The 27,540-nt window shown below is 58.5% G+C and overlaps 1 protein-coding gene across 1 annotated transcript; it reads right to left on the reverse strand.

Annotated features, from left to right (window-relative positions):
* Positions 1–23,335: 23,335 nt before the first annotated feature.
* On the reverse strand, positions 23,336–25,986 carry LOC140256288 (uncharacterized). The gene is made up of 5 exons (XM_072344668.1): positions 25,530–25,986; positions 24,519–24,887; positions 24,343–24,450; positions 24,035–24,120; positions 23,336–23,898 (listed from the first exon to the last, which is right to left on the reverse strand). The coding sequence occupies exons 1-5, from the start codon at positions 25,597–25,599 to the stop codon at positions 23,824–23,826; spliced, it is 708 nt and encodes a 235-aa protein (XP_072200769.1). The 5' UTR covers positions 25,600–25,986; the 3' UTR covers positions 23,336–23,823.
* Between the last annotated feature and the right edge of the window lie 1,554 nt (positions 25,987–27,540).

Here is a 27,540-nt window from a genome sequence, read left to right on the forward strand (position 1 = left end):
CACTGCCATCACCCACCCCCATGTCACCTCCCAGCTCCATTCCTCCACCGCTGTACCAGCTCCAGGCACACCAACCACGGCCATGGATGTCACCACAGCATCGCATGTGCCCACTGCCCCGTTTCCAGCTCTGGGCAGTGCTGAGATGGTGTCTGTCACTGCTGAAGCCGCCACAGGCACTGCTGTCCTGCAGACTGAAGGCACTCCAATGAAGCTGGGCATGGGGACAGCCTCCAGTGTGCTCACTGCTGCGTCACTCCCAGATGATGTCCCTGGAGGAGGATACAGCACCAGGACCCAGGCAGTGACAGTTGCACCTGCTACCCACCCCAGTGGTATCACCTTTGGATGGGCAGCAGGGACAGTGACTTCAAGATTTGGCAGCAACACATATGAGCTACGTACAGACACACTGTCTCCAGCTCCATATGCCCCCACAGAGAAGAGAACAGGCACCTCAGTGCCATCGGGCAGCAGCACCATTCCCAGTAACTCCGTGGGAGAAAACAGTGCTCTGCAGAGCACCACTGGGCAGGCCATGCTGGGAACAGCTGTCCCTCTGCAAGAGATAACAATGACTGAGGCACATGTGGGTGCCACCAGCACACTGGCAGGTGATGTCCTGATGTCCAGCAGAGGTTTGTCTCCTGCAGTGATACACGTCTCCGCAGCTCCTCTGGTGCTGGGGACAGAAGCACCTTCCTCAGCCACCAGCACAGCAACTGATGGTGATGGGTTGGTGCAGACTCACAGTGCCGTCACTTTGGAGGGGACACAGAGGATAGCACAGGCCACAGTGCTGTCTGATGTCCAACACAGCACAGGGACATCACCCCACTCCCTCACCTGGATCCCAGCTGAGCCTTTCACAGCCGCTGTGCACCTGTCCCAGGAGGTGACACCAGGCCTGGACGAGGCCACTTCTTCTCTTGTCACAGCAGCCAGCATCAGAGTGGGGGACACAGAGCCTGCATCAACCACGTCTGACCGTGTCACATCTCCCACCGTGCCAGCAACCACAGGGACTGCCCATCATGATGGGATACAGGAGCCAGGGACCGTGATCCCCCCAGGCACAGCCTCAGCAGCAATCATCCCTTCTCCTGCCACCAGCAGTATCAGTGATGCCACAGCTCTGGGTCTGCCAGCCCCTGGTACAGCTGAAGATGGGCTGCACAGAGACACTGCCATCACCCACCCCCATGTCACCTCCCAGCTCCATTCCTCCACCGCTGTACCAGCTCCAGGCATGCCAGCCACAGCCATGGATGTCACCACAGCATCGCATGTGCCCACTGCCTCTTTTCCAGCCCTGGGCAGTGCTGAGACAGCATCCATCACTACTGTAGCAACTACAGGCACTGCTGTCCTGCAGACTGAAGGTACCCCGATGGGGCTGGATATGGGGACAGTTCCCAGCTTGGTCCCTGCTGTGTCACCCCCTGCTGACAGCACAGTTGGGCGAATGATGGTGTCAGTGACTTTGGGATTGGGCGGCAGCACACAGACATCGACAGGCTCCGTCCCAGCTGAAAACCCCACAGCAGGTGTCTCTGCAGCCACAGCCAACACTGAGAGCACTTCTGCAGTGTCAGCACTACCAGAACCACATCCTTCTGGCGCCAGCACCACTGCTCAGCTGGGCACAACCACACCAATCCACAGCCATGGCCTGGCTTGGCTGACAGTGAACATGGACACCTCCTCAGCTACTGACCCCATGGCCGGAGGTGCTGTGCCAGGTAACAAAAGGGCCACCCCAGTATCACCATCTGCAGTGGGCAGCCAACATCCTCCCACATCCCTGGCATCGGTCACAGCACTGTCCCCTGCCCTCAGTCGTGGTGCAGCAGAGCAAGATGTGAGCATGTCCCCTTCTGTGTTCTGGAGCAGCAGTCTGGCAGTGGTGGCATCCTCCGCCACACCGACTGTGGTGGCATCCATCACACCCAGTGCCAGTGTCACTGGTCCAGCAGTGGTGGCACCCTCTGTCACACCCAGCATCAGTGCCACTGTTCCAGCACAGGGAACAAGAGATGCTTCTCTCAGTAGGGTCACAGCACCCTCCTTTGTTCCCAGCAGCTCTCTGGGTCCACACAGCCCCCATGTCACCCCGGGGACACCCATCAAGGCCACCAGCAGTCCACCAGCCTTGAGGGATTCCAGCACTCACACATGGGAAGCCACAGCCATGTCCTGGAAGGACACCGTCCCCTCCAGCAATGCCATAACACCAGCTGGCTCACCCATCATTGACACCTCCATGGTGACCAGGCACACCACGGTGTCATCTCCTACAGCAAAGGTCACCAGCAGTGCCCAGTCCCACTCTGCCATGTACAATGTCCCCACTGCTCTGAGAGTGACGAACTACAAGGCCACCTCTGCATTTGCTGCCACATCCACCCCTGCCAAGGGCACACCAGCGGCCAGCAGCCCTACCAGTGCAGCTCCGGGCTTAGGGGCACAGAGTGGACCAATCACAGCACCAGGGACACCCGTTCATGCCACCTCCCAGACTCCTGAGTCCAAGCCTGGCACTGAGCACAGTAAGTTGATTTTCTTCCACTTTCCCAACATGAAGGGGAGGAGGAGGGGGCCCTCAGCCTTATTTTCACAGCTTAAGGGAGAGAATTCACTTAGTACCTGCTCACATTCTTGCCCACCCCCTGGCCTTGCTCTTACCCTGGAGGTGACGAGCATCTGCAGGCACACCCCCCACCGTACGGACGTGTCAGGGTTCATATTGGGTCCATTATTCACGGCATTTCAGCCCAAAATCGGAGTTGTCACTGAGACTGAAGTGCCTCATTTCCTCCAGATGCAATCCCTGCCTCCTGAGTCACCGCAAAGCCAAATTGGGTTAAAAATCACAATGGCATTTTTTGGGGGGGGGGAGGAGGGGGGTAGAGGGAGAAGGTTTTTTTGGGGATGACTCTTGGGATTCAACCAGGGAGGAGGGACCCACAGCTCAGGGCGAGGAGGCAGCTGAGCAGAATGAAAGTTGGAGCAGAAGTTAATTGTTTAATTGTTTCTAACCGCCCCAATTAATGTCCTGCCTGTGTCAGTCCCAGCAGTGTCACTGTACCCATTTGGGGCCGCAGAAGGGGACACAGAGTGCATCCAGAGGACAGTGGACTTTAACTCCCCACTGCTGAGGCCAGAGATCGGATTCCCCTTGGGGAAAGCACTGCGGGACACCCTCTACGTGAGTTTTTGTGCCTATATAAGGGATGTGCAGCCTGTTCAGTAGGGGGAAAAAAAGCAACTAACCCACACAAATGGAACAGAAACCTGATTTAATGTTGGTTTTTTCCCCACTTAAAATTGTTATTATTTTTGCTTGTATGCATGTGGCACATGGGTACAACCTAACCTGTCATCTTGCTCAGTTCACAGACAATGGACAAATCATTTTCCCACCCACGGACAGCCACGTCCCTTCCAACCCCCACCCCCCTTCCCAGGGCTTCAGCGGCCACGAGGCTTTACCCATGGTAGCTGCCTTTTGGGATGATGCGGATTTCTCTCGTGGTGTTGGCACCACCTGGTACCAGGTCAGGGTCATTGGGGACCTACAGGCTGTGACTCCGTTCCCCCCAGTCATCACCCACTGAAACCCCACTGTAACCCACAGGAGTACCCCACCCTCAGCTCTATCCAAGATCCTGTTGTCCATGACGTGGAAGCAAAGATACAGAAATACCTGCAGGTGCCATACTCTGCTAAATGGACCCTGAAGGTGACATGGGAGAAGGCTCCGGCGTACCCATCCCATCTGGATGACACACAGGTGATGAAGGGGACTTGCCACTAACAACGGATGGGGTGCAGCATTGGGGTGCTAATGGGGCTCCATGGGTTCCCCAGACCAACACATACCAGGCGGTGCTCTCCACTGACGGGAGCCGCTCCTTCGCCTTGCTGCTGTACCAGGATGGTGGCATGAGGTGGGACTACGCTGGGCTGGCAGCCAGGGATGCGCTCATTGGCTTCTCCAGGTGCTGTGTCCCTCTGTGTGTGTGTCCCCAGAGAGACCCTTACCTCTAAAATAGTTATGTCCCATTTCAAGCTTCACTTTCCAAGGAAAATCCACAAAGCTGACCAGCCCCTACTGGAAACTCCTGCCCAAAGTGTACTGTGTGCAGGAACATAACCCTAACCTAACTCGAACCTAACCCCAGAGATCCTCTCTTTACCTAGTGGTGATGGCTATGCCCAGAACAGCGAGCTGACCAAAGAGCCACCAGCTGTTAGGTACCGTCCAGACCAGCACCACAGCTCCAGCACCGGTATGGCACCAGGAGAGACCCTCAATCCACTGCTGGGCGGGATGGATGGTGTTGGGACCCTCTTTTTGCACAAGTCCCACTGTGGAGTTTCAATGGTTGCTGCAGTCCTGCTGTGCTTTCTTCCTGTTGTCCCCCAGATGTGCGTGGGCTCTGGCTGTTCCGACTGGACAGCCACAGCCAGGTGAACTACAGGCTGCAGTGCCTGATGTGGCTGCAGGCGCAGCCACCACCATCCAGCTGGAGCATGGAGCTGCCACCCTGCCCCTGCTCACGGCCCCAGGCAGAGCTGGACCCCCGATATCGTCGGAGCAGAAGTGCTGAGTCCCCTCCTGCACCTGGGGTGCCCGCTGTATCCCAAAATACTTCAGATCTCTTTGTGACAGTGCTGCGCACCACATCCCCCAGCCGAATGGGAGCTGGGGTGAGGTGTGTGTACCATGGCACAGGGTTCTTGGAAGGATGGCTGGAGAGATTCTGGAGCCCACCCACCGACCCTTCAGACAGTGAGTGGGCACTGCCCTGTCCCAGCCCTAAAGCACCCGCAGGGTTGGCCTGCACTCTGCAGGAACAGTGGGACCCCCATGCCCCCAGTACCCAGACATTGTATCCCCACAGATGGGGAGCTGGAGGCATTTGAATGGTGCTGCCGGCATGTGAGGAAGCCTCATTTCTGCGCCAGGTACAGAGAGAAGAGACCAAGAGCTGGCTGTGAGGGATATGTGCCACCCACCAATGGTAGGTCCCCTTCCCCTGTGGCAGGACACTGAGCAGGTAGCATGGCTGTACCCACGTAGACCGTGGTTTGCAGTATCCCAGTGGAGACTGCTGAGCACCGTGGTTTGCTTTCCTCCGTTCCTTTCTCTTCTCAAAACAACTCAATTTCCTTTGAACCACAGCCAATGCATTTGGGGACCCCCATGTCACCACCCTGGATGGCCTCACCTACACCTTCAATGCACTCGGGGACTTCGTGCTGCTGCTGGCCAGTGATGCCCACACCAGCTTTGTGCTTCAAGGGCGCATGGCCCGCACTGGCACAGCCCAGGCCACAAACTTCATGGCCTTCGTTGCCCAGTACACCACCGCTACCTCCACAACAGTGAGTAGAGCTACTCTCTGCACCCCTTTTGGTAAGTGATTCTTCCATTGTCACCAAAGCAGCCCTTGAGAGGGCTCTGAGCCCGGGGACCACATGTTGCAATGGTCAACCGTTGGTGGTCAGCCACGAAGCCCCGATGTGCCCTGTGACCGTAGCAGCAGAGGGCACTCACCATCTTTACCCATGCAGCCATCCAAGCTGTGCTGTCATATGTTTGCTGGGCCAAAGACTGTGCCGACACATCTTCCAGGATGAGCACTGGGGGCTGGAGGAGAACAGGATCCAGCAGTGTGTCCTCAGCAGGAGGTGGGGAGGACAAGCAGGAGGGCCATCCTGAGCAGTTATCCATTTGCAGGTAGAGTGGACCTTGGGGAGCCATAATGAGGTCCAAGTTCTGCTGAACCACAAAACCATCCAGTTTTCCCATTCCCAAGGTAAGGAGGACGTGGTGTTAAATGTTAATTGTATCTGAGGGGAATCGGGTGTATCCATCCCACAGGGACTTGGCAAGCGTGGGTGGGAATGCTCCCCTCCCTGAATTCAGAGACATCCTTTCGGATCCCAGACTCACGTGGGCTCCCTCTGTGTATTCTTTCACAGACATTGATGCTGAGGTGTACTATAGCCCCGGTGTCCTGCTGGTCAACACCTCCTCCATCACAGCCATCTTTGATGGGACCATCTCCATCTCTGTCTCAGCCAGCTCTGGGATGCTCAGTGCAGTATGCAGCCTGCTGGAGCAGTACCGCAATGGCACCAGGGGCCTGCTGGGTGAGGACTCTGCCAGCATCCCCTCACCTCTCCTCCAGCACTTCTGCAGGGCCGGGGACAAGGTCCCCTTCCCAGCCCATAGCTGCTGGCAGACCCACAGGGACTCTAATCTCACAGTGAATTTCCACCAGGTGTATGGAACCATAACCCAGCAGATGACTTCCAGATGCCAAATGGAACCAACATCCCTGTAAACAGCAGTGAGGAAGATATCTTCAGCTATGGGATGACCTGTAAGTCTGAGCCTGGGAACCAGCCTGGCCATTCCACACTCTGGCACCTTCTGGCCATATACTGGCTGGTGAGGTTTGGACACTGAGCAAAACTAGTGCCAATGGAGCCTTTCAGTCTCTTCACCACCATATGGAAACCAGCCCTAAAAAGAGATAAGCTTAAGAACACAAAGTTCTGTCCATGATGTGCTCTCTTGCAGGGTCTGTTGGAGAGAACAGCCTGTTTGCCCAGCCCCTGGCTGCACCAGTAGGAACCTTCAACCCCATCTTCTTGTCTGAGCTGCAACAGGAGAACCAAAGCCATTATCAGCTGGCAGCCTCGCAGTGCCACGGCTGCAGGGAATGCATCTACGACATGCTGAGCACAGGGGATGTGGCCCTGGGCCTGGCCACCCAGAGCCTGGTGGAGGACTTCCAGAAGAGAAAGGCAGCACTCAGTAAGTGGGGTGTGGGGAACCGGGAAGAGCCCTGCTCCTTCCTTGGGGCTATATGAGGCAAGAAAGGTGCCACCAAGATCTGGAGCTGCAGTGCATGGCTGGCTCATCTCCAGTCCTGGGAGATGCCACAAAAGTCTTGAGTTGCATGACATGGCTGGCTGGTACTCAGGCCTGGGAGATGCCACCCAGAAGGGATTTTGTTGGGTGGCCGTGGCTACATCTGCCCAAGGCCACCTCATCACTGCAAGATACATAGACCAAGGGATGCCAAGATCTCGTGGTGAGCACACAGGGCTGTTCTTCCCTCAGATGCCTTCCCTCCCATCATCACCGGCAGCCCATTGCTCACAGCGTTCAGGACAGAACAAGTCACCAGGCAGTACCGAGCTGCAGGCCCAGGAGTGCGCTTTGTCCCTCATATCTCACCACAGCTCAACATATCAGGTAGGGATGAAGAGAGGGGCCAGGATGTTGGCAGGACGTGCACTGAACAGATGTTGGGTTCCGGATGGAACTTCTCCAGGAGGGCTGGGACGTGACCACTACCACATGCCCCTTCTTCCTCCGCTTCCTGCAGAGGACGGCATGCTGACGTGGGAGCCCCATGGGACAGCCCCGCTCAGCATCACCCTGCAGGCTGTCAGCCCACACCTCCCCCCAGCCCTCCTGCAGCTCAGCTTCACCCTGTGCAGCTGCCGCAGCATCCAGCAGTGTGACTACAGCAGCACGACCACCGTCGCCAGCTCCTCCTTGCAGGTAGCAAAGCCCTGGGATGTCCCCCTGCCACCAGCCCCATCACATCCGTCCTTGTGTCCCCTAAGCCAGTGTCACAAACCTTTGGCAGCTGGCAGCCTGCATGTGTGACGATGGATATTGGGGCCCCTTCTGCCAACACGCACCGGACCCCTGTGCCCAGGGCTGCTTCCCTGGGGTGGGCTGTGACCCACACACTGGCTGTGGTCCCTGCCCACCTGGGCTGACTGGCGATGGGCTACACTGTGCAGGTGATGTGGGCTCATTATGGGATTGAGCACAGGGGCTTTGAGGGGTTTCTCTTGGTGCCACTCTGCGTTGCACTGCAGATGTTGATGAGTGTGTGCAGAAGACGGCGTGTCAGGGGAACCTCACCTGCACCAACACTGTGGGCAGCTATACCTGCTCCTGCCCCAGCGATGCAGCAGGTGAGTGCGGGCATCCTGGGATGCATAACTTTGCATGGGGAAACCAGCAAAACACCTTGTCTCCAAAAGGCAGTATCTGCTTCCTGCACTGTGTATTCCCATCCCACAGGGGATGGTCTGGGATGCGGCACTGCCTGCAGGTCCCACTCCTGCCCTGTGGGCTTCTGCAGCAATGGGGGACACTGCTGCCTGCATCCCTCCTCCTGTACACCCACCTGTGAGTGTCCCCCAGCGTTTACTGACCAGCACTGCGTGGTGGCAGGAGGGGACTTTCAGCCCCTGGCCAGTACAGGTGGGTGCTGTGTCCCACGTGGGGCTGCCACCCATCCCAACTCACCCAGCCCTGAGACGCAAAGTCACCACTACACTTTTGTCCCCAGATCTGCCCCAGAGGAGCGTGTTGCTGTGGGTTAGTGCAATGCAAAGTGTTACAGCTGAGGAAGTCAATGCCACGGTGTGTAGTGGTTTGGGAAGGGCTGTGGTTTGGGCACAGTTGGGACATTGCAACTTGGACTCCCCTTGCATTGCCCCTGGGGATCCAGCTCCACGTGCCCCAATCCTGAGGGGCCTTTGGAGCTGGGGTATAGGGTAAAAGTCCTCATAAACCTCCCCCCAAAATCCCTTGGTGTAGGTCGCAGCCATCCTGGGCTCCCTGGAAGTGAAGGCGTTTTGGAGCAACACCAACATCACCCACATGTGAGTGCTGAGCAGACAGGACAGGGCTTGGAATACAAAGATTTTTGCCCCTAAGATTCTGCTTTTCCAGCCCCAGTGCTGCTAAACCCTTACAGCAATGATCCCCTGCCCTTCTTTCCCCTATTACTCATGGAGAAACTGAGGACAGCATCCAGATCCTCTCCCAGCAGGACAGCTGATGGCCTCACCTTTGCTGTGGTGGCTGAATTTACCTACAACAGCAGCAGCTTTGTCATCTGGTTCCTGAATGAGGAGCTGCCAGCGGCCATCACCACTGCTTTCAATGGGCAGAGGGCACGGCGAGAGGCGGGTGCACATCTCCCCTTTGCACACCTACACCTGGACAACATCACGGACCTGGTGAAATGTGAGTGCCCCGGTAACAAGGATGGTGGGACCACCGTGGCCATCCCCTGCCACCCAGTGCACCCTGGGGTTGTGATGGAGGTGGTTTGGTGCTGATTGCCACCAAGGGAGCCTGGGGATGCTCCTAGTGGTGATGTTCCCCCAATCCCCCATGCATGGGCCAATCCCTCTGCAGTATCGGTACCTGAGCTGCGGCACTACTTCTCCTGCACGCTGTATGGCTATGAGGGTTACCAGCTTGACTATGTGGGGAATGTCGGATTGATCTGCATCTCCCCCTGCAAGAAGGGCTACTGCCAGCACGGCAGCCACTGCCAGCACCTGCCTGAGGGTCCCACGTGCAGGTAGCTGTGACACTGGGGTGGGCAATGTCACCCCGCACAGCCACTCCTCCCTGCATCCAAATCTCTCCACAGCTGCGTGCCCTTCTCCATCTTTTCCCCGGGCGGTGCCCGCTGTGAGCAGCTCGCTGTCAGCCTCACTGTCTTCATCAGCATCATGGTGGGGGCCCTGGCCCTGCTCTGCCTCCTGCTCTCTGTTGCCTGCTTGGCTGCACATCTCTGCCGTCGGCACCAGGAGCTCCAGAGGTGAGTGAGGGCTTGAGGCTGGGCCTGTAAAGGTGGGTGCTGTGGGGCAGGGAGTTGAGGGTGGGTGTCAGGAGAAACTTTGCCATGCTGAATAAGTGGATAATCCATCCCAGGTAGGGGAAAGGGGTGTTTTGGGGAAGGAGCCCGAGCCCCTTCAGCATCATCCACCCCATTTGCAGTTATCTGCTTGCAATGAGGAGTGACGATCAGCTTCCTTCTCCCCCATGTCAGGGAGCAGTCACTTTTCTTCCCTGTCCCACCCTGTGTTTGATTACAGAAGGGCTTTCTGTTGGTTTTAATTTGAATGCCATCCAAATGATTTCCCCTGAAATTCACGTGTTGCTGGGAGGAGCAGGTCTGGAGCAAGAAATAAAGAGCATTGTGGGGGGAGAGCTGACTGGGGGGGGGGGAGTGACATCAACCCATCCCCACCTCCACCCTTTCCTTGGTGTGGGATGTGTGGGGTGGGAAGCTCTGCATCTGAGCCCCACTGTGCCAGAGTGTATGTTTGCATTTGGGACAAGAAGAGAAATGGGGTATGTGCAGGTGCTGGGTCTTTTTCTCCTCAATCCCTGTTCCATAGCCCACTCGGGACACTGATCACAAGGCAGGGGGTTCTCCTGCCTCACCGATGTGTTGTTCCCATTCTGTCCTCCTCTCCTAGGACCAAAGGGACCTTCTGGAGGCAGCGGCCATTCTCCTGTGAGTACACCCCCAGCTTGCTTTGTACCCCAGCTCTGAGCTGTGGGGCAGGCAGTGGAGTGGCCCTATGCCCCCCAGCTGTCCCCACAGTGCTCCCCCAGCTCTGCTCTTCTTCCTCATCCCAGCCCTGATGAAGGCAGAAGAGGGGGCAGAGGCCTCAGGAAGGCTCTGGGAACCGCAGCTCCAGGCCATCGATCCATCCATCCAGGTGTGCCTGGGGTCACTGTCCTTGTGTGTGGGACAGCACAGCCATGTCCTCACCCCAGAGCTCAAAGTCTGCCTGGGATGCTGGGGACTGCGGAATCTGCACTGCTGCTGGGGCTCAGTGCAGGAGCTGTGCAACTGGAACACTGCTTGTCCTGTGTCCCTTCTTGCAGATGCGGATCAAGAGACCCCATGTCCTGCCTCCAAGCCAAAGCACTGTGCAGCCCTAGCATGCTTTGCTCCCAGCAGCAGGGCAGCAAGAGGGGGCTCTGGGCACAGGAAGGAGATGGTGCCTACAAGGCTGTGGGACATGGCTGTGTCATGAGGATATGGGTCACCAAAGCAATAGGACCTTTTGCTGAGGACCTGAAGAAGTGATCGGGGTCATCCATAGGAGTGTCTACCACAGGGTGTGCCCCTGCACCATGCAACCAGACCCAGCAATCACACCTTATTATGAACAAAACAATAAAAATGGGATGAGGGCATTGTGCTGAGTGACGCATGCACCCCCAGCTCTCAACATCAGGTCATGCAAACCAGTCCCTGCTCTGAGCCCAATCCCATCCCACCCACCAGAGAGGTGGCCGCACTTCGCTGGTGATGCTCAGACCCTCTGACGCTTTATTGAAGGAATGCAACATGACAAGAGGTTTTGTGATTTTGCAACAATTCAGGTGTTCTCACACACATAATATTATATTTCTCCCATGATTTCCAATCACAGGGTCAAACCTATGCAAGGTGCAAAGCCCCAGGTGCTGGGGGCCAAAATCCCCTGTGGTGCCATTCCTAGGCAGGAGAGCAGGGATGAGGGATGTGGTGACAGTGCCACAGTGCTTGTCCCATCATAGGGGGAGCAGGGACACGCAGTGGACACATAGGAGTGCTGGGTACAAATGGGAGTGAAGGGTTTGGAGGATCATCGATGGCCCAGAGTGTGTGTGCATGTGACCTGCAAGTTACTCCTCATCATCATCTGCAAGGAGATAACAAATGGTGAGAGCTCAGCCCCTGCCTCTCCTGGGCATGGGGTGAGCCTGGGACCCTCTGAGCCCCTCACCTCTCTGCTCCTTGGAGTCGCTGTCTTCTGAGGAATCCTCTGTGGATTGCAAGAAAGACCAAAGCTCAGCCCACACCCACAAATGCTGCGTGAGTCTTTCCTCCCCTCCCCATGTCCTGCATTGTTCAGCTCCACGGTTCTGTGTGTTACACCAGCCCAGAGCACAGCACCACCCTCCTCCAAACCCTTCCCTTCTCCTCTCAGGGCTCTCACTGCATTCATCATGGAGGAACTGGGGTGTCCCCCTCCAGCCCTGTGCACATGCAGGCATGGAACCCACCTGCACTGGGTGCCTGGTACCCATCGCATCCAATCCGTGGTCTTTTCTCGTTGTAGAGGGCACAGAGGCGAGCACTCCCCGCTTGGTTGCAGCACCAATCATACAGCTTCAGCTCCTGGTCTGGGGGGGAAGGAAGCACAAAACCATGGGCTGGGAAAGGGAGAAGAGCAGGACCATCCACCATGTGTTCAGAGATGGATTAGCACGGAGATGCTTCTCCCTGCCGTGCTTACCACGATATGGGGATGCCTGTCGGGATGCCCTCCAGTACCTCTCCTGCCGTCCCTCCACCAGCTGCCCCTGGCCGTCATACAGGCAGCGGACACCAGCACCACGTGAGTTGGGTGAGGCAGAGTGCAGCATGGAGACACGAGCAGAACCCCAGCCTGGAGCAGGGATTCAATCAGCTCATTGGGCACTTTGGGGACACCCATGACGGATGCCATGGGTGCACAGGGCACACACTGGGGGTGCCACTTGCCTCCACGGCTGCTCCTGAAGCGCAGGTCCTGCTGGCCTTGCTGCAGGGAGCATGGGCAGGCAGGCAGGTCCTGGCTCCATGCCTGTGGCTCCTGCTGCCTCCCTGTCCATGCCAGGCACTTCAGGCGGTAGTTGATGCCCACACGGCTCTCCAGCTTGTACAGCCACAGCCCGCGGAGATCTGAATGGGGAATGGGAGATGGGACCATGGGCAGCTCCAGCAGAGAGGATGAATGCTGATGTTGTCGGGTCCCCACCACAGGACCCCAACACCAGGGAAATATTCAGGAAATTGGAGAGAGGCTTTTGCCAAGAAGAAATCTCCAAGAAATCCCATTACACCAAAAAGGGATGCACCACAACAGAACACCCCAAGGATGTTCCCAAAGCTTAGCTCATCTTCAGGGCATCACTCATACCAAGGGAACTCACTTTATGTGAACTGGGCAGAAATGGTGGTGATAGTGAACTTGGTGTCCCCCCCCATCCCAACCAGGAGCTGTCACCATGGCCATGCAGAGCATCTTCCACCCCCCCAGGCCATGTGCTCACCTGTGTTGTAGCCCCTGTAGTGGTCAGGGCGATATTTTGCAGCTGGAGGTCCTTGGGTCAGGTCATCATTGTGGTAATACCCATCCCCACTGCGCAGGGGAAAGGGGAACAGTCAGACATCATGGGTTGCACCACCCCAGCACGGTGTCCCTGTGACACCCTATACCTGGTGTAGCCGATCAGCGCATTGGTGGCCGGCAGCTGGGTGTAGTCCCATTGCATGCCTCCATCCTGGTACAGGATCAGGACATAGGACCTGAAGCCATCAGTGGTGAGGACAGCCTGGTATGTGTTTGTCTGGGGAGAAGCACCGAAGACAGGTAAAAGGCTGAGCAAAAAAAGGACTGATGGGTTTAACACGAGGTCAACCTAACAGGTCTTCCTGAGAAATGGCGCATTTTGGCAATTGGACACCCCCAGCTCATAGGCCCATACCCTGCGGCTGTCACCACTTGTCCCATAGGCTGGTGCCTTCTCCCAGGTGATCTTCAGAGTCCAGGCTGCAGAGTAGGAGGACCTCAGGTAGCGTCGGACCTTCGCTTCCACGTCACGAACAAATGGTGGCTTCTCTGAGTTCAGGGTGAGGAACTCCTGTGGGTTTGGGACACAATGGGATGAGACCCCAACGGGACCGTTTGTGATGCTGCAACCAGGGGTGTGGTTCCCAAGAAGGGAAATGCCACCCATCACCCATTTGCTCTGCATCTCAAGGGAAATCCATGAACAAAGCAATGAATTGTGGAACCATTTGAGTTGGAAGAGACCCTTAAAGGCCATCTGGCTGAACCCCCTGCAACAAACGGGGGCATCTACAGCTCCATCAGAGCCCCATCCGACCTGACCATGAGTGCCTCCAGGGATGGGGCATCCACCGCCTCTCTGGGCAACTCGTGCTGGTGCCTCAATCACCTCAACGCAGTCACACACAAGGATGGCTTCACTGACCTGGTAGAAGGTGGTTCCGGTGCCTCTGGAGAAGTCAGCATTGTCCCAGAAAACAGCAATCATGGGAACGTCCTCACGGCCGGTGAATCCACGGGCAGGCGGGTTGGGGAGCGTGAGGATGCTGCTGTCAGAGTCTGGGAAGATGATCTGCCCGTTGTCTGTGAACTGTGCACAGGGGGATGGGGTTGGAGCTTTTCTACATCAGGCATTGGAAAGAGGTGAGGTACGCTCAGGGCAGCACGGACTCACGTAGAGAGAATCACGCAGGGATTTCCCAAATGGGAATCCAGTCTCAGGCTTGAAAAGTGGGGAATTGAAGTCCGCTCTCCTTTGCACGTACTCGTGATCATTCTCTCTTGGTCCGTACCCATAGAGGGGCACTGCTGGGACTGAAAAGAACAACAAAATTCAGAAGAAATGTTCCTGTATATAACCCTTTGTGTTACGCCAACAGAAATAATTTTGCTTTCAAGGTGACACCAGCTGGACATCAGGAGGATCGGGGCACACCGGGACACCCCGACCCTACTCCCACCCCTCTCCCTGCTCCAACTCTGCATCACCCACCTGTGGGGAGCAGCGGTGGGGTTGGGGCAGCAGCCGGCTGTCCTGGAGCTGGGAGCATAGAGGGTGACACATGGGCACCAACAGTGGACCCGCCGCTTGCCCCCAGCCCCATGAGCCCCATCTTGTCCCCAGGGCTGGGGGCTAGGCTGCAGGACACAGCAGGCAGGGGGGTGGCAGAGGTGGACCCCTTTTGGCCTCCCCCTGGGACCAGGATGGATGCGGGGATGCTCACCCCACTGGCAGCCCCACGGGCCGGATTGGCTATGGCAGGGTCATCAGCATCCCCACTGCCTTCAGCTGCTGCAGGGACCCCATGCTGGAGGGGAGGCAGTGGCAGGGCAGCCCCACCCACAGCAGCAGCTCCCCGTTCCCCTGCTGTCCACTCACTTGCTGAAACTGGAGAGGATTGCTGGGGGCTGTCGGCTGCTCCCTCCTTTAGGTTTTCTCTTTCAGATGTAGAAGGCAGAACTGGAACAGCATTAGGGGCACGTTGGAGCTCTTCTCCCAGTGGTGCCAGCATCCCAGAAGCCATCTCGTCCACAGGGGACCATGACAGTTCTGGGGAGCTGCTCCCGCTCTGGGTGCTGGAGGCAGAGGAGGGGCCTGAGTTGGGAACCGAGCTGTCCCCAACATCCTTGGAAGAGGCAGCTGCAGCCACCAGCGATGGGCTGGAGGCAGCTGGAGCCACTGGCACCAGGGGCTGTGTCTCCTGGGGGGAGCTGGGGATGGAGGAGGGCAACACTCCTGATGTGCTCTGGATGACAGTGCCCACCCCGTTTCCCCCACTGGCAGAAGGTGACCCCTGGGCTGAGGCTCCCAGTTCACCTCCAGCCAGCTCCACCACGTTGGCTTGGCTGAGTTTGGCTCCAGGAGATCCGACATTGGCACTGCTTTGAGTGGTGGGGGGAAGGACAGATGTTTCCTTGTTGCCCTGAAGGGCAGCAGCCCCCAAGCCTGAGCTTGAGCCAACTCCATCAGCTCTGGAGATGCCTGCTCCTGTATCTGCTCCAGCAGCTGCTTCAGGTGACAAAAATCCATCAGCAGATGGGAAGGAAGATACGGAGTGCAGTGTAGCTCCCGGTCTTCCATCAGAGCCTGCAGCTGCTCCTGTCCCAGCCTGGTCCTGAGACTGCCCTGGAGCTTCTCCATCTGCAGAGACAGACTCAGCCCCATCACGCACTCCTCCTGCAGCAGGATGGAGCCCGGGTGCAGCACTCAGGGAGGGCTGCAGAGCACTGGGAGCACCACCTGCTCCTCCCAAGCCACTTGGGCTGGCTATATCTGAAGCGGAGGGAGCTGTGAGTACATCACTAGGGGAAGCAGGACCCAATGGGGACAGAGCACCAGGGAGCAGGTCTGTCCCAGCCGTCAGCCCAGTGCCTGGAGAGGAGCTCAGGGATGGCTCAAATGCAGCTGCACTGCTCACTCCTCCCAGCTCCTGTCCCTCCTCTCCCAGCACTGTCAGACCTGTGCCAGGCTGCACTCCAGTGCCAGGAGATGGTGGCCCTGCAGGTCCAGATGATGCTGAGCTGGGGGCACCCAGCACCGAACTAAATCCACTGTCTGGTCCCTGGGCCCCAGGGAGAGCTGTGTCCTCAGGAGCACCAGCTGCTGTGTCCCATGGCTGTGACCCCCCGAGGGATGGGGGTACAGCTGCTTCTGGGGCAGCACCAAGGTCGGAGCTCACTGCTGTCTCTGCTCCATTGTTGGCCTCAAACCCAGAGCCATCCACAGCAGCTGGAGGTGCAAGAGCAGCCCCAGGGGCACCAAGGGCCTCAATAGGCAGGGGTTCTGATCCTGCAGCCCCAGAGAGGTCATGGCTGGGAGCTGCAGGACTATTTGGGGACAGTGCTGGTGATGGAGCTCCATCCCCAGGAGCTGCAGCAGGAGGCAGCTCAGTGTGCAGCACAGCTCCTGAGGGGGTGTCAGCAAGGCCCTGCTGGGTGCTGCTCGCTGCAGGGCTCGTGTCTGCATCGGGACTTTGGTTCTCTGGGATTTCTTCCTGTGCCACACTGCCTGCGCTGTTGATCCCTTGTGCCACAGTGAGCTCTGGACCACCTTCACTATATGGAGAGCCCTGGGATGGGATGGCAGAGCCAGGACCTGCTGCTGGGATGGGTGCAGCTGCTCCATCACTGTCTGAAATAGAGGGAACTGTAAGAACATCACTTTGGGAGGCAGAGTTGGATGGGGACACAGCACCAGGCAGCAGACCTGTACCAGATGCCAGCCCAGCTCCTGGAGAGGAGCTCAGAGATGGATCGAATGCAGGCACACTGCTCACTCCTCCTGGCACCTGTCCCTCCTCTCCCAGCACTGTCAGACCCATGCCAGGCTGCTCTGCAGTGTCAGGTGATGGTGGCCCCACGGGCTCATATACTGAGCTGGGGGTATTCAATGCTGAATTGAATCCACTGCCTGGTTGCTCAGCCCCAGGGAGAGCTGTGTCCTCAGGAGCACCAGCTGCTGTGTCCCATGGCTGTGGCCCCCTGAGGGATGGGGGTACAGGTGCTTCTGGGGCAGTACCGAGCTCAGGGCTCACTGCTGTCTCTGCTCCATTGTTGGCCTCAATCCCAGCACCATCCACAGCAGCTGGAGGTGCGAGAGCAGCCCCAGGGGCACCAAGGGCCTCAATAGGCAGGGGTTCTGATCCTCCAGCTCCAGAGAGGTCGTGGCTGGGTGCTGCTGGAGACAGCGCTGGTGTCAGGACTCCTTCTCCAGGATCTGCAGCAGGGGACAGCTCGGTGTGAAGCCCAGCTCCTGGTGTGGCGTCAGAGGGGCCCTGCTGGCTGCTGCTGCCTACAAAGATCACATCACTCTGGGGGCCTGGGTAGGCACTGACATCACCTGCATCTTCTGCCTGTGTTGTGTCCCCTTTGCCTGCATCCCCTGGTGCCTGTTGCCCTGCAGCAGGCAATGCTGCACCATCAGGTACAGAAGATGATGGGTTAGTGGCACCCAAAGGTGAACTCAAGCTGGTGTCAGGTCCATCAGCTCCTGGCATCCCCAAATCTGTGCCAGGCTGTATCCCAAAGCTGGGTGATGGTGGTCCCACGGGTCCGTATGTTGCTGAGCTGGGGGCATCCAGCACTGAATTGATGGGTCCCTGGGTCCCAGGAAGAGCTGTGTCCTCAGGAGCACCAGCTGCTGTGTCCCATGGCTGTGGCCCCCCGAGGGATGGGGGTACAGGTGCTTCTGGGGCAGCACCGAGGTCGGAGCTCACTGCTCCATTGTTGGCCTCAAACCCAGAGCCATCCACAGCAGCTGGAGGTGCGAGAGCAGCCCCAGGGGCACCGAGGGCCTCAATAGGCAGGGGTCCTGATCCTCCAGCGAGGTCATGGCTGGGTACTGCTGGACCATCTGGGGACAGTGCTGGTGCCAGGGCTCCTTCCCCAGGAGCTGCAGCAGGGGACAGCTCGGTGTGAAGCCCAGCTCCTGATGGGGTGTCAGCGAGGCCCTGCTGGGTGCTGCTGGCTGCAGGGTTTGTGCCACTCTGGGTGTCTTCATAGGGGCTGCCATCCCCTGCATCTTCTGCCTGTGTTGTGTCTCCTGCACCTGTGTCCCCCAGTTCCTGTTTCCCTTCAGCAGGCAATGCTGTGCTATGAGGTGCAGAAGATGATGGGTTGGTGGCACCCAAAGCTGAGTTCAGACTGGTGCTGGGTCCGTCAGCTGCTGTTCCCGATGGCTGTGACCCCTCTAGGGGTGGAGATAGAGATGCTCCTAAATCAGCACTGAAGTCAGGGCTCACCACTGTGTCTATACCATTATCAGTTGCTGGAAGGGATCCGTCTGCAACCCCCGGGGGTGGGAAAGCAGTGCTGGGTGCACCAGAAGTGTCTGTGGAGGCCGGAGTATCAGCACCAAGCAGTGACTGCTCTCCTCCGATGGGGCTCAGCCCTGGGGCTGGCTGCAGGGAGCTCTCGGCCAGATCCACAGCCCCTGTGGGCAGGGGCACACCAGTGTCTGCGGCTGGGACATCTGCGTCACTCTGCACATGGGTTGCTGGCAGCAGGGTGGCTGTGTCCCCTTTCACCCCGGGTACCTCGCTCTCTGCCAGGGCTGAGCCAGGGCCAGATGTGAGCACTGCTGGGGCTCCCTGCCTGTCCCCATCACCAGGTCCTAGCAAACTAGCAGGGTTTGGCCCTGCCTCTCCTGCAAGAAGGGAGCTTTGACCTGGGTTTTCTGCTGTTCCCAGTGCTGTCACATTCTCTGGAGGCAGCTGGGATGAATCAGCTGTGCTGGAGACACCATTTGCTGCATCTCCCACATCTCTGGACTCCAAAGCTCCCCATCCTGGGGTGTCACCCACGGTTCCACCCACAACTTCACCCCATGGTGTTGGGAGAAGCCCCTTGGCACCAGGGCTGGGGATTGATGAGGGGTCACGTCCATCACCTTGGCTGTCCCCAGGCAGGGTGGCACCTTTCACCTCTGCTCCTGCAGCTGGGGACTGAGCAGTGACATGGGTGTGCAGGGAGTTGGTGGTCATTGCCTGCGTCCCTGCAGCTGTTGGAATGGTGGCACTGGGGAGGAACATGGCATCAGTTGTGGACTCCAAGGCTGCTCCTGCCCTTGCTGTGGATGCTGGGATGTCTGTAAAGGCAGGGGTGCTCCCCACGGGTGCAGCCACAGTGGCCTCTGTTACATTCTGCTCAGTGCTGGGGGTAAAACTGGGCTGTGGGGTGACAGTGATGGCAGCACCTACGGCAGCTGCCAAACCACTCTGGTATTTCTGTGTTGCATCAAGAGGTGTGGCCATGTCTGTCCCAGCCTGAGGGACTCCAGTGGGTGCCTCTGTCACTGCCCCAGTGCCCAGGCCTGCATCTCTCTCTGTGCCCAGAGGGGAGCTGTACCCAGTGGTCTCGGTCACCGAATCTGGCTCAGTCCAGGAGGGGAAGGATGGGCTCTTGGTGGGACTCACACTGATGCTCTCAGCCATCACGGTGTCACTGACAGCGCTTGTCCCCACAGTGCCCAGCAGCATGGTAGTGGGTGCCTCGCTCTGTGATGGAGTGGTAGCAAATGGTCCCTCTGTGGTGACAGGGACAGCGGCGGTGGTCCCCAGCCCTGCATGGAGCACAGAGCAGAGCATTACAGTGAGGACAGGACCAGCAGTCCCTTGGCATGGGGATAGCAAGAGGGAGCACATGGGTGGGTGGGAGGGCTGCACTGGGGATGTCAGCAGGGTGATACATGGGACACCCCTTCCCAGGAGCTCCCCTGGGCCAGAGTTGCAGGGGCTGATTGTGTGCCACCACAACAACCAACAGAGCAGACAACAAAACCCTGCAACATCACACCCAGGCTTATTTTTAGCACAGCGGTGCAACCGCTGGAGGGACTAAGCTGGAGCTGGAGGATCTGCTGATACCTGGCTCTGAGTGGCTGTAATTAGGGGAACCCTAATTAGTACCCAGCAAGTGCTGGGTACTCAGCTCCGGTCCATCAGGTTCCCTGCAGGCAGCCAGCCCTCAGCACCCAGCTTGCTGCATGCCAGCAACCACGTGCCAGTATGGTTCATGGTCTTCAGTGTCTCCTGCCCATGTTATGGGGGTCCTCAACTTCCCTTCCACCCCCCTGCTTCCTCCCTTTCCCCTTCCCCTTCCCTTTCTTTTTCCCCTTCCCCTTCTTGCCCTTCTCTCTGCTTCCTCAGTGAATGAAGGGATTTGCTGCAGCATCAGCATGAAGACTGAGGGATGAGATGAGGAAGCCCTGCTGCACTCCAGTGCAGCCTTCAGTGTCCTTGTGCAGGGCAATGCCATGCCCCCTACAATACTTTCTTAGCTCTTTGGCTGCAAAAGACCTCAGGCATTGGACTAGGAAAGGTTTCTGATGGATCCAGAAGGAAAAAGGTATCTCTCAGTCATACCCAATGGGTATAGAGTAGCAGGAAAATATGGGACATACCATTCAGAATCCATAGGCAGAATCCCATGAAGGTCGGAAGCATCCATCCCCTGGTCCCCATGCCTCGGGCAGAACTCCGGGGCGCTGGAAGGGAGGGGAGAGCAGCACAGAGCAGCTCCTGCAGCCGGAGTCCAACAGGTGTGGTCCTGCTCCAAGTCCCTCCTATTTATGGGGCTGGTGAAGGAGGCAGGTCCCCTCCCTCCCCCTCTGCTCTCCCTCCACGTCCCCATCCCCAGTCCCATCCCACACAGCCTTCCCCTCCCAAGGGCCACATGGGCTCAGCATCCACCTCCTCTTGCCCTCCCCTGGGGGCTGTGGGTTCCCCCATAGAGGAGCAGCCCCTTACAGATGGGTGTGGGTGGCATCACCCTGCAGCCACCATGTGGAACTTCTGGACCTTCTGTGCCCAGGGCAAGGATGCCAAACCCTGCCCAGCTCATGGCTTCCCCAGGAAGGTCTGAAAGTAGGGGAGGTAGAACTGGGACAGCCACGGGGTGACCCCAGAGGAGCACTGGGAGCCCCCCCGGATCTGGCTATGCCAGGTGTTGTAGCGAGCGATGGGCGGCGCTGCTCCCATTCCTCCCCTTACCCTCCTTTCCCCCACAGCCCCCATTCCCACTTTCCAACTGGGACTTTCCAGTGAACGGCATTGCACAACGCCCACCAGCGCATGCTCTGCGAATCAATTAAACGCTCCTTAAGCAGCAATGCCCGCGGGCAGCTCCCTCAAAGCGCCATTAGAGGTGTCGTCAGGCAGCAGCCGGGTACACGCTGTGCTGCCGGAGCCTTCATTAAGCAGGATGCGGTGGCACGGCCAGCGACACCCGGAGCTCCAACCCACGCACTGCCCCCTGCCCACACACCGGCTGTAAATCACGCCGCTCCACTCACCCGCAACGGACGCCGACACCGGGAGCGATGTGTGAGCTGGGGGGATGGGGCAGTGCGGGTCTTGGGGTCCTACCAAGAGGTGACCCAGGTGATGCTCCCTTCCCTCTCAGACCACTTACTGTGCCCAGGGGTTGGCACCATTCAGAGTCCCCCCAAAGGCCCCTCTACCCTTTGCTCTCCAGCTTGGGGGAATGGCAGAGATTAGGGTGAGGACAGAAGCACATCCTATGCTCCAGCATCCACAGCATGCAGCACTGGGGCAATAATCCCTATCCTCATCCCTGTCCTCACCCCCATCCTTAGACCCATCTGCATCCATGTCCTCATCTCCATCCTCATCTGCTCCCCATCCCCCTCCTTATCCCCATCCTCACCCCCATCCCCATCCTCATCCTCATCCCCACCTTCCTCTCCATCCTCATTCCCATTCCCACCCCTTCTCTGAGGATGGTCCCACTCCCACCCAACAAAGGATCATTGCATTGATCCTTGTTCTGTGCCCAAAGCCCAGATCCCAGCCAGCCACCGGCCCCTACAAGGATATCCCTCATCCCCAGTTCTGGAAGCACAGGATGGACACTGGAGACAAGGACTGGGGCAGAGAGCACAGACAGCAGAACTGTATGGAAAGAGCCTCATTTCTATGGGGTACCAGCAGGGTCCCTCTGTGCACACACCAGGGAGATGCTGGCTCCAGAGTTGGGACTTGTTGGGATCATGGGTATGGGATCAGCACTGCTGGGAACCCCATTGCCCAGGGGCTCAGCACCATCCAGCGCAGCCCTGCACAGCGGCCCTTATCGGCCTTCCTGGAATTAATGGGCTACTTGTTCCAGCCCTGCGGAGATTACGGCATCTCCTGCTGGCAAGGGCAGAGGGAGAGCGCTCGGGGGCCGGGTTATCCATCAACCCCACGGGTTCTGGATCACTTGGTGCGCTGGGCACAATGCAGCAGCACTGCCACAGTAGGGGTGAAGGAAGGGAAGGGTCAGAGGGGACACCAAGGTCAGAGGGGCTGGTGGTGTGTCCCAAAGGTGGGAGTCCCACTGTGTGCCCAGAGTAGGGTTTGTTCCCGGGGATGATGCCGATGCAACACAGAGGCTGAGAAATGCTTTCACTGTTGGAGGAGCCCCGCGTTGCAAAGGATGTCCCCAGCTCACACCCCATCGCATCCTTGTCCCCAGGGGGGCCTCCTCTCCATCCCAGGGTGGGGGCAGAGGGATGTGGCCAGCCCACAGCATCTCCTCCCCCTGCCATAACAGCTATGCCAGCCGGGGATGGTGAGTGCTCGGGTCCCCTTTTCATCCTCCTTCAGGACCTTTTCCTCCTTTTGTGACGCACTTTGGCTGCAGTCTCTCAGCCTTGGCCTCGTGCCACGTCCCGGGGTCTGAATTTATGGATTCAACAGGCGGTGGAATCAGCCCGGTGGGACGGAGCGTGGGAGGGCTCCTGGCCCCATGTCATGGCGTGGGCAGAGTGAGAGGATGAGTTCCCACTGCCCCACAAAGCGCAGGGGCTGGGGACCCTTGAAGCAAGTAATATCCTGCTCCCCAACTCTGCACCGTGGTGCGCCTTTGTGTCAACTGCTCAAGCCCTGCACAGAGCCCCATAGTCTGCAGAAGACCCCCCTAGAACCCTACAGATCTACCCCATAGCCATGCTAGGACCTCACAGAGCCCTCATATCCCTCCCCAGAATCCCCAGACACCATCATAATTCTTCCATACAACCTCCATATCCACCTCCAGGACCCCCTTAGGACCTCACAGACCCCTATATCCCCCAGCAGGACCCACAAACCCCCCCATCATGACAGAGAGGCAGCATCCTACAGCACATGGAAGCAATCCTGGGATGTGTAGGAGACGTGCACTGCCTTTCCCAGTAGGAAAATGGGTGCGTGCGACAACAAGGTGTCTTTGCCCATCCTTCCTGGCTGCAGGGTGACAAACCCAGTGTCTGGGAATGGTCCCCAGGTTGGATCCCACAGCCCCAGATGTCCCTTCCCCAGGTGGGACATGGTTCCAGCAGGATGGGGCTGCAGGAAGGGATTGCACCCCCATGCACAACACAGCCATTTTTGCTCATTATTCCACTTTTTAATCTCCCATACGAGGTGACTTGCTTAGGGTAATAATTGCTTCGCACTCATTTTATCTGGCTAATTAATCAGTTAATAAATGACTTTGCTGCAGGGGAGGCAGACACTGCGGCCATCTCCTCAACCAGGGACTGGAAAAAAACAGGGAAGGAACTCAGCCCACAGGATTTCCAAGGCCCCACGGCACGCACAGCTCATGAAGGGTTGGGGGCTGATGAGACCCCTTGCAGTATCCTGGCTTCCAACAGGGCCACTGCTGCATGGTGATTATGGAGCTGGGTGGGGGGCTGCCGGGCTTCTTCTTTGCCATCAGTGCTATGGGGCTGCAGAGTGGCTGTGGGAAGGGGTAGAGAACAGGGCACAGAGGGGTACTGGGGTGCAGGGAAGCAGATGGGGCTGTGTGGGTTACCCAGAGGGACAAGGACAGGTGGGATGGCTCAGTCCCACCCAGCATCCCCTGGTGACTGGCTCAGATCAGCTTCTCCCCTCTCCACTGCAGCAGGATCCCGGCATATGGGAAGGCAGTCTGCAGGTCCCTGCGGAGCTGGGGCAGAGAACAGCATCAGCACGCAGCAAGCACAGACATCACAGGACAGGGGGCTCCTGTTCCCTCCTCCCACTCAGCAAGGGACCCCAGGATGGTCCCCCATTCATTTGAGGGTGCTGAGGGCATAGCTCACCTTGGCCAGGAGCAGCTCCTGCACTGTGGTGTTCCCAATGTCCAGAGGAGTGGTGAGTCGCAAGGAAAGGAAGAGCTGGGATGCAACTGGAAGCAAGGGGCACAGCTCTGGTTATGCCCTATCCATCCTGTGCTGCAGCAGGAGCACACCCCAGATGCCACCAGTGTCCCCACAGCAAGAGCAGTGGGGATGCAGGCACCCCTGCACTGGCCACCAGGAAGCCCAGTGGCCACTATGATAACAAGGAGGTGATGATACCCATAGGGCACGTGTGGCCCTGCCACCTGTCCCCAGGAGGTGGCACTTACTGGCATCGTTCGGGGTGCTGGGGCAGGTTGGTGGCAGCTCTGAAGAGGTGCTGATGGTTCCATCCTGGCTCTGTGATGAGGTGGTGTCAGGGGAGGAGGGCTTCGTGTCTGGGTACAGCAATGCTTTGTTAGTGATGCTATCATGGAGAACTGCTACAGGTGGGGGTGGCACTCACCTGGGGTGGCACTGGAGCTCTGCGCTGCCATCGAGGTGTCTGGCGGTGTTTCTGTGATCAGAGTGGAGACACCAGGGCTGGTTCCAGTGGTGCTGCCCGGGGGTGGGCTGGGACTGGGGGTGCTCCTGGGGAACACTGTGCTGGGGATGGAGGTGGTGGTGGTGTCTACCACGGTCGTAGAGGGCTCAGGTGGTGCAGCTGTGTGTGCTGAAGTTATGGAAGCACTGCTGGTCCCTGGGGCTGTGCTGGGCATCGCTGGGGTGGGGGCTTCTGTGTCCGGGCTGGAGGAAGGAGTGGGGGCTGCGGTGCTGAGCAGTGACACCGGAGGCTCTGTGGATTTTGGCACTGTCGAAGCCATGTCTACGCTCCCTGCAGAGAGGTGGCAGAGGCATCACCCAGTGTGCTGCCACTGAGACACCCTACGCTGTGCATCAGCCATGGGCAGCCAGCAGCGGAGATCCCCATCCTGAGCAGGTACAGATCCCTGGGGATCAGCAGTGTGGGAGGACGGCACATCCCCAAGCTGACAAGCGGGGGATGCGGGCACAGCTCCGGGCAGGATCCCCTCCTGGCGCCAGCGATGGCCCCGTCCCACCGCCTCCATCCAGCCCCGCGGCGCTCCGAGCCGCCCGTCGGACGGGAAGAGCCGCAGGAACCGGTTACCCTGGGACGGGCTGGGAGCTCCGCGGCAGCGAACACAAAGCTGTGTGCAGATGTTCAGGAACCGATAACGAGGGACACAAAGAATGGGAGCGGGGCCCACGGGACGAGAAGGAGAGAGGAGTGAATCCTGGCTCGTGCATCAGGGTTAGGTTCAGCAGAGCTGAGAGCAGGGGGCTGCTGCCCCAGGCAGCCCACAAGGAAGTGGTGGAGGAGGAGGTCCGCATGCACGCAGCAGAAATAAAGCAAAGCTGATCGCTCCTGTTGCACATGGCGCAGCAGCCACAGTGTTCCACACCCACATCCCTGGGCCACAACACTCCGTCCCCATGCATCCCACTCAGCCCTTACCCAGTGCCAGCTTTGACCCAGCAAGGCCCAGCAGCAGGAACAGGGGCAGCCCTCCCCTACGTGTAGCCATGTCCGGGATGGCAGGAGCCAATGCTCTTCCCACAGCCCCAGCACTGTGGTTTCCACGTCGCCTTCTCCTTGCAGAGGATGAGCATCCAGGTGTGTCCCTTTATTTCCCAGGTGCTGGCACTGCCAGAAGGGCTCTCACCCAGCACGGGTGCTCCCAGGGACGGGCACAGTGCCCGGCGGCCATCAGCTGCACGGTGGTCCCAGAGCAGCCACAAGCAGAGTCCCCCACAGCAGGAGACTTGTGCCCGGCAAGGCCAATGCCAATGGGAAAAGCCCTGGGAACAGCCTGGGACCCCCTTGCACTCTGAGGAAGGGGTGATATGCGGTGGCTGCCAGCACCGAGGCCCTCAGAGGCTGCAGCCCACCCTGTGTGCAAAGAGGCAGAGCCAGGAAGGGCGTGCTCTGTGCTGAGGACTCATCTCCTGGGCTGTCCTTGCAGCATCACTTCCCCAGCACGTGTCACAGCCCAGTGCGTGTCACAGCCCAGCGCCGCCTGCAATCAGAGCTGCTTCCTTGTTCCTGGGGTCAGGGATGAGGCCCCTCAAAGGCGCTGGGCCGGGACACAACGTCCTGCGGGTGTGCTGGGGCACGGCCAGGGCATGGCACTCTGCTGGGGCTGTCACACTGCAGGCACACGGCTGGGAGGCACCACCAGTGTTGTGGGTGGGATGCAGGCACCCAGGGGTGCTGGGCTCTCACTGCCGGGCTGTGACCAGGCTGCTGGTGGTAGGACTGGGGGGACGGCTCCTTGGATAGGGCACAGGCACGTGGATGGGATGTCCTGGGGGTGATGCTGCCATGCCCACCCCAAGCCACGCCCCCAGACCACTCCCAGGGCGGCCACACCTCCAGCCCCATTATGTAAGGCGCAGGGGGCAGGAGATGGGTGCTTTTCAGGTGGAGGGTTTGTTACCTTGTGTTCCTGTCCTACAGCTCTACTCACCTGTAGGGGTACTGGGGCTCGCTGGGGTTGTCCCTGCAGTCAGGGTGGACACAGCAGGGCTGCTCTCAGCTGTGTTCTCCAGTGGTGGGCTGGGAGTGAGGGTGCTCATGGGGACCACTGTGGTGTTGGTGGTGGTGCTCACCAGGGCTGTGGAGGGCTCAGCTGAGGAATGTGTGTGTGATGGTGTGCTGGGAGCTGGGGCTGTGCTGGTCCCTGCTGATGTGATCTCAGCCCATGTGGATGCTGTGGTTGTAGAAGTCAGGCTTGGGGTGGTGGCGGTGGTCCTCTGGGTTGTTTCAGTGCTGACTGTGAAGGCAGTTGTCTGTAGAGTTATGGTAGAGATACCAGAGCTGGTCCCAGCTGTGCTCCCCAGTGCCTGGCTGGGTGTGAGAGTGCTCCCAGAAACAGCTGTGCTGCTGATGGAGGTGGTCATGGAGTCCATCAGGGCTGTGGAGGGTTTAGCTGATGAATCTGAGAGTTCTGGGGCACTGCTTGTCCATGGGGGTGTGCTGGTGGCATTTGTGCTAAGCACGGTGCCCACTGAGGTGTAGGGCAGAGAGCTGGAGGTGGAGGAAGTCAGCAAACTTGTTTCAGTTGCTGCCAAGATGGTGGTTGAAACTGGAGCTGTGCTGGTCCCTGCTGATGTGTCAGAGCTGGTCTCAGCCCAGGTGGTCGCAATGGCTGTGGAGGTTGGGTTTGAGGTGGTGGAGGCAAGCCCGGGGCTCGTGGTGGTTGTCCTGTGGGTTGTTGTAGTGCTGTGTGTGAAGGCAGTTGTCTGTGGAGTTATGGTGGAGATACCAGAGCTGGTCCCAGCTGTGCTCCCCAGCGTCTGTGTGGAAGTGAGAGTGCTCCTGGGAGGCACTGTGCTGCTGGTGGAGGTGGTTGTGAAGCCCATCAGGGCTGTGGAGGGCTCAGCTGAGGAATCTGACTGCTGTGGCACGGTGGGAGCTGTGGCGGTGCTGGTCCCTGCTGTGCCAGTGGTGGTGTCAGACCAGGTGT

This window comes from Excalfactoria chinensis, chromosome 9, assembly GCF_039878825.1.
Source record: "Excalfactoria chinensis isolate bCotChi1 chromosome 9, bCotChi1.hap2, whole genome shotgun sequence".
NCBI lineage: Eukaryota > Metazoa > Chordata > Aves > Galliformes > Phasianidae > Excalfactoria > Excalfactoria chinensis.

Bases quoted from the DNA above. Each gene is read 5' to 3' on its own strand.
- LOC140256288 (XM_072344668.1), bottom strand. From the start codon at position 25,599: ATGGCTACACGTAGGGGAGGGCTGCCCCTGTTCCTGCTGCTGGGCCTT. The intron at 24,451-24,518 runs GTGAGTGCCACC...TGCTGTACCCAG, and splicing joins GAGCTCCAGTGCCACCCCAG to ACACGAAGCCCTCCTCCCCT. The intron at 23,899-24,034 runs GTGAGCTATGCC...TCTCTGCCCCAG, and splicing joins AGGAGCTGCTCCTGGCCAAG to CTCCGCAGGGACCTGCAGAC.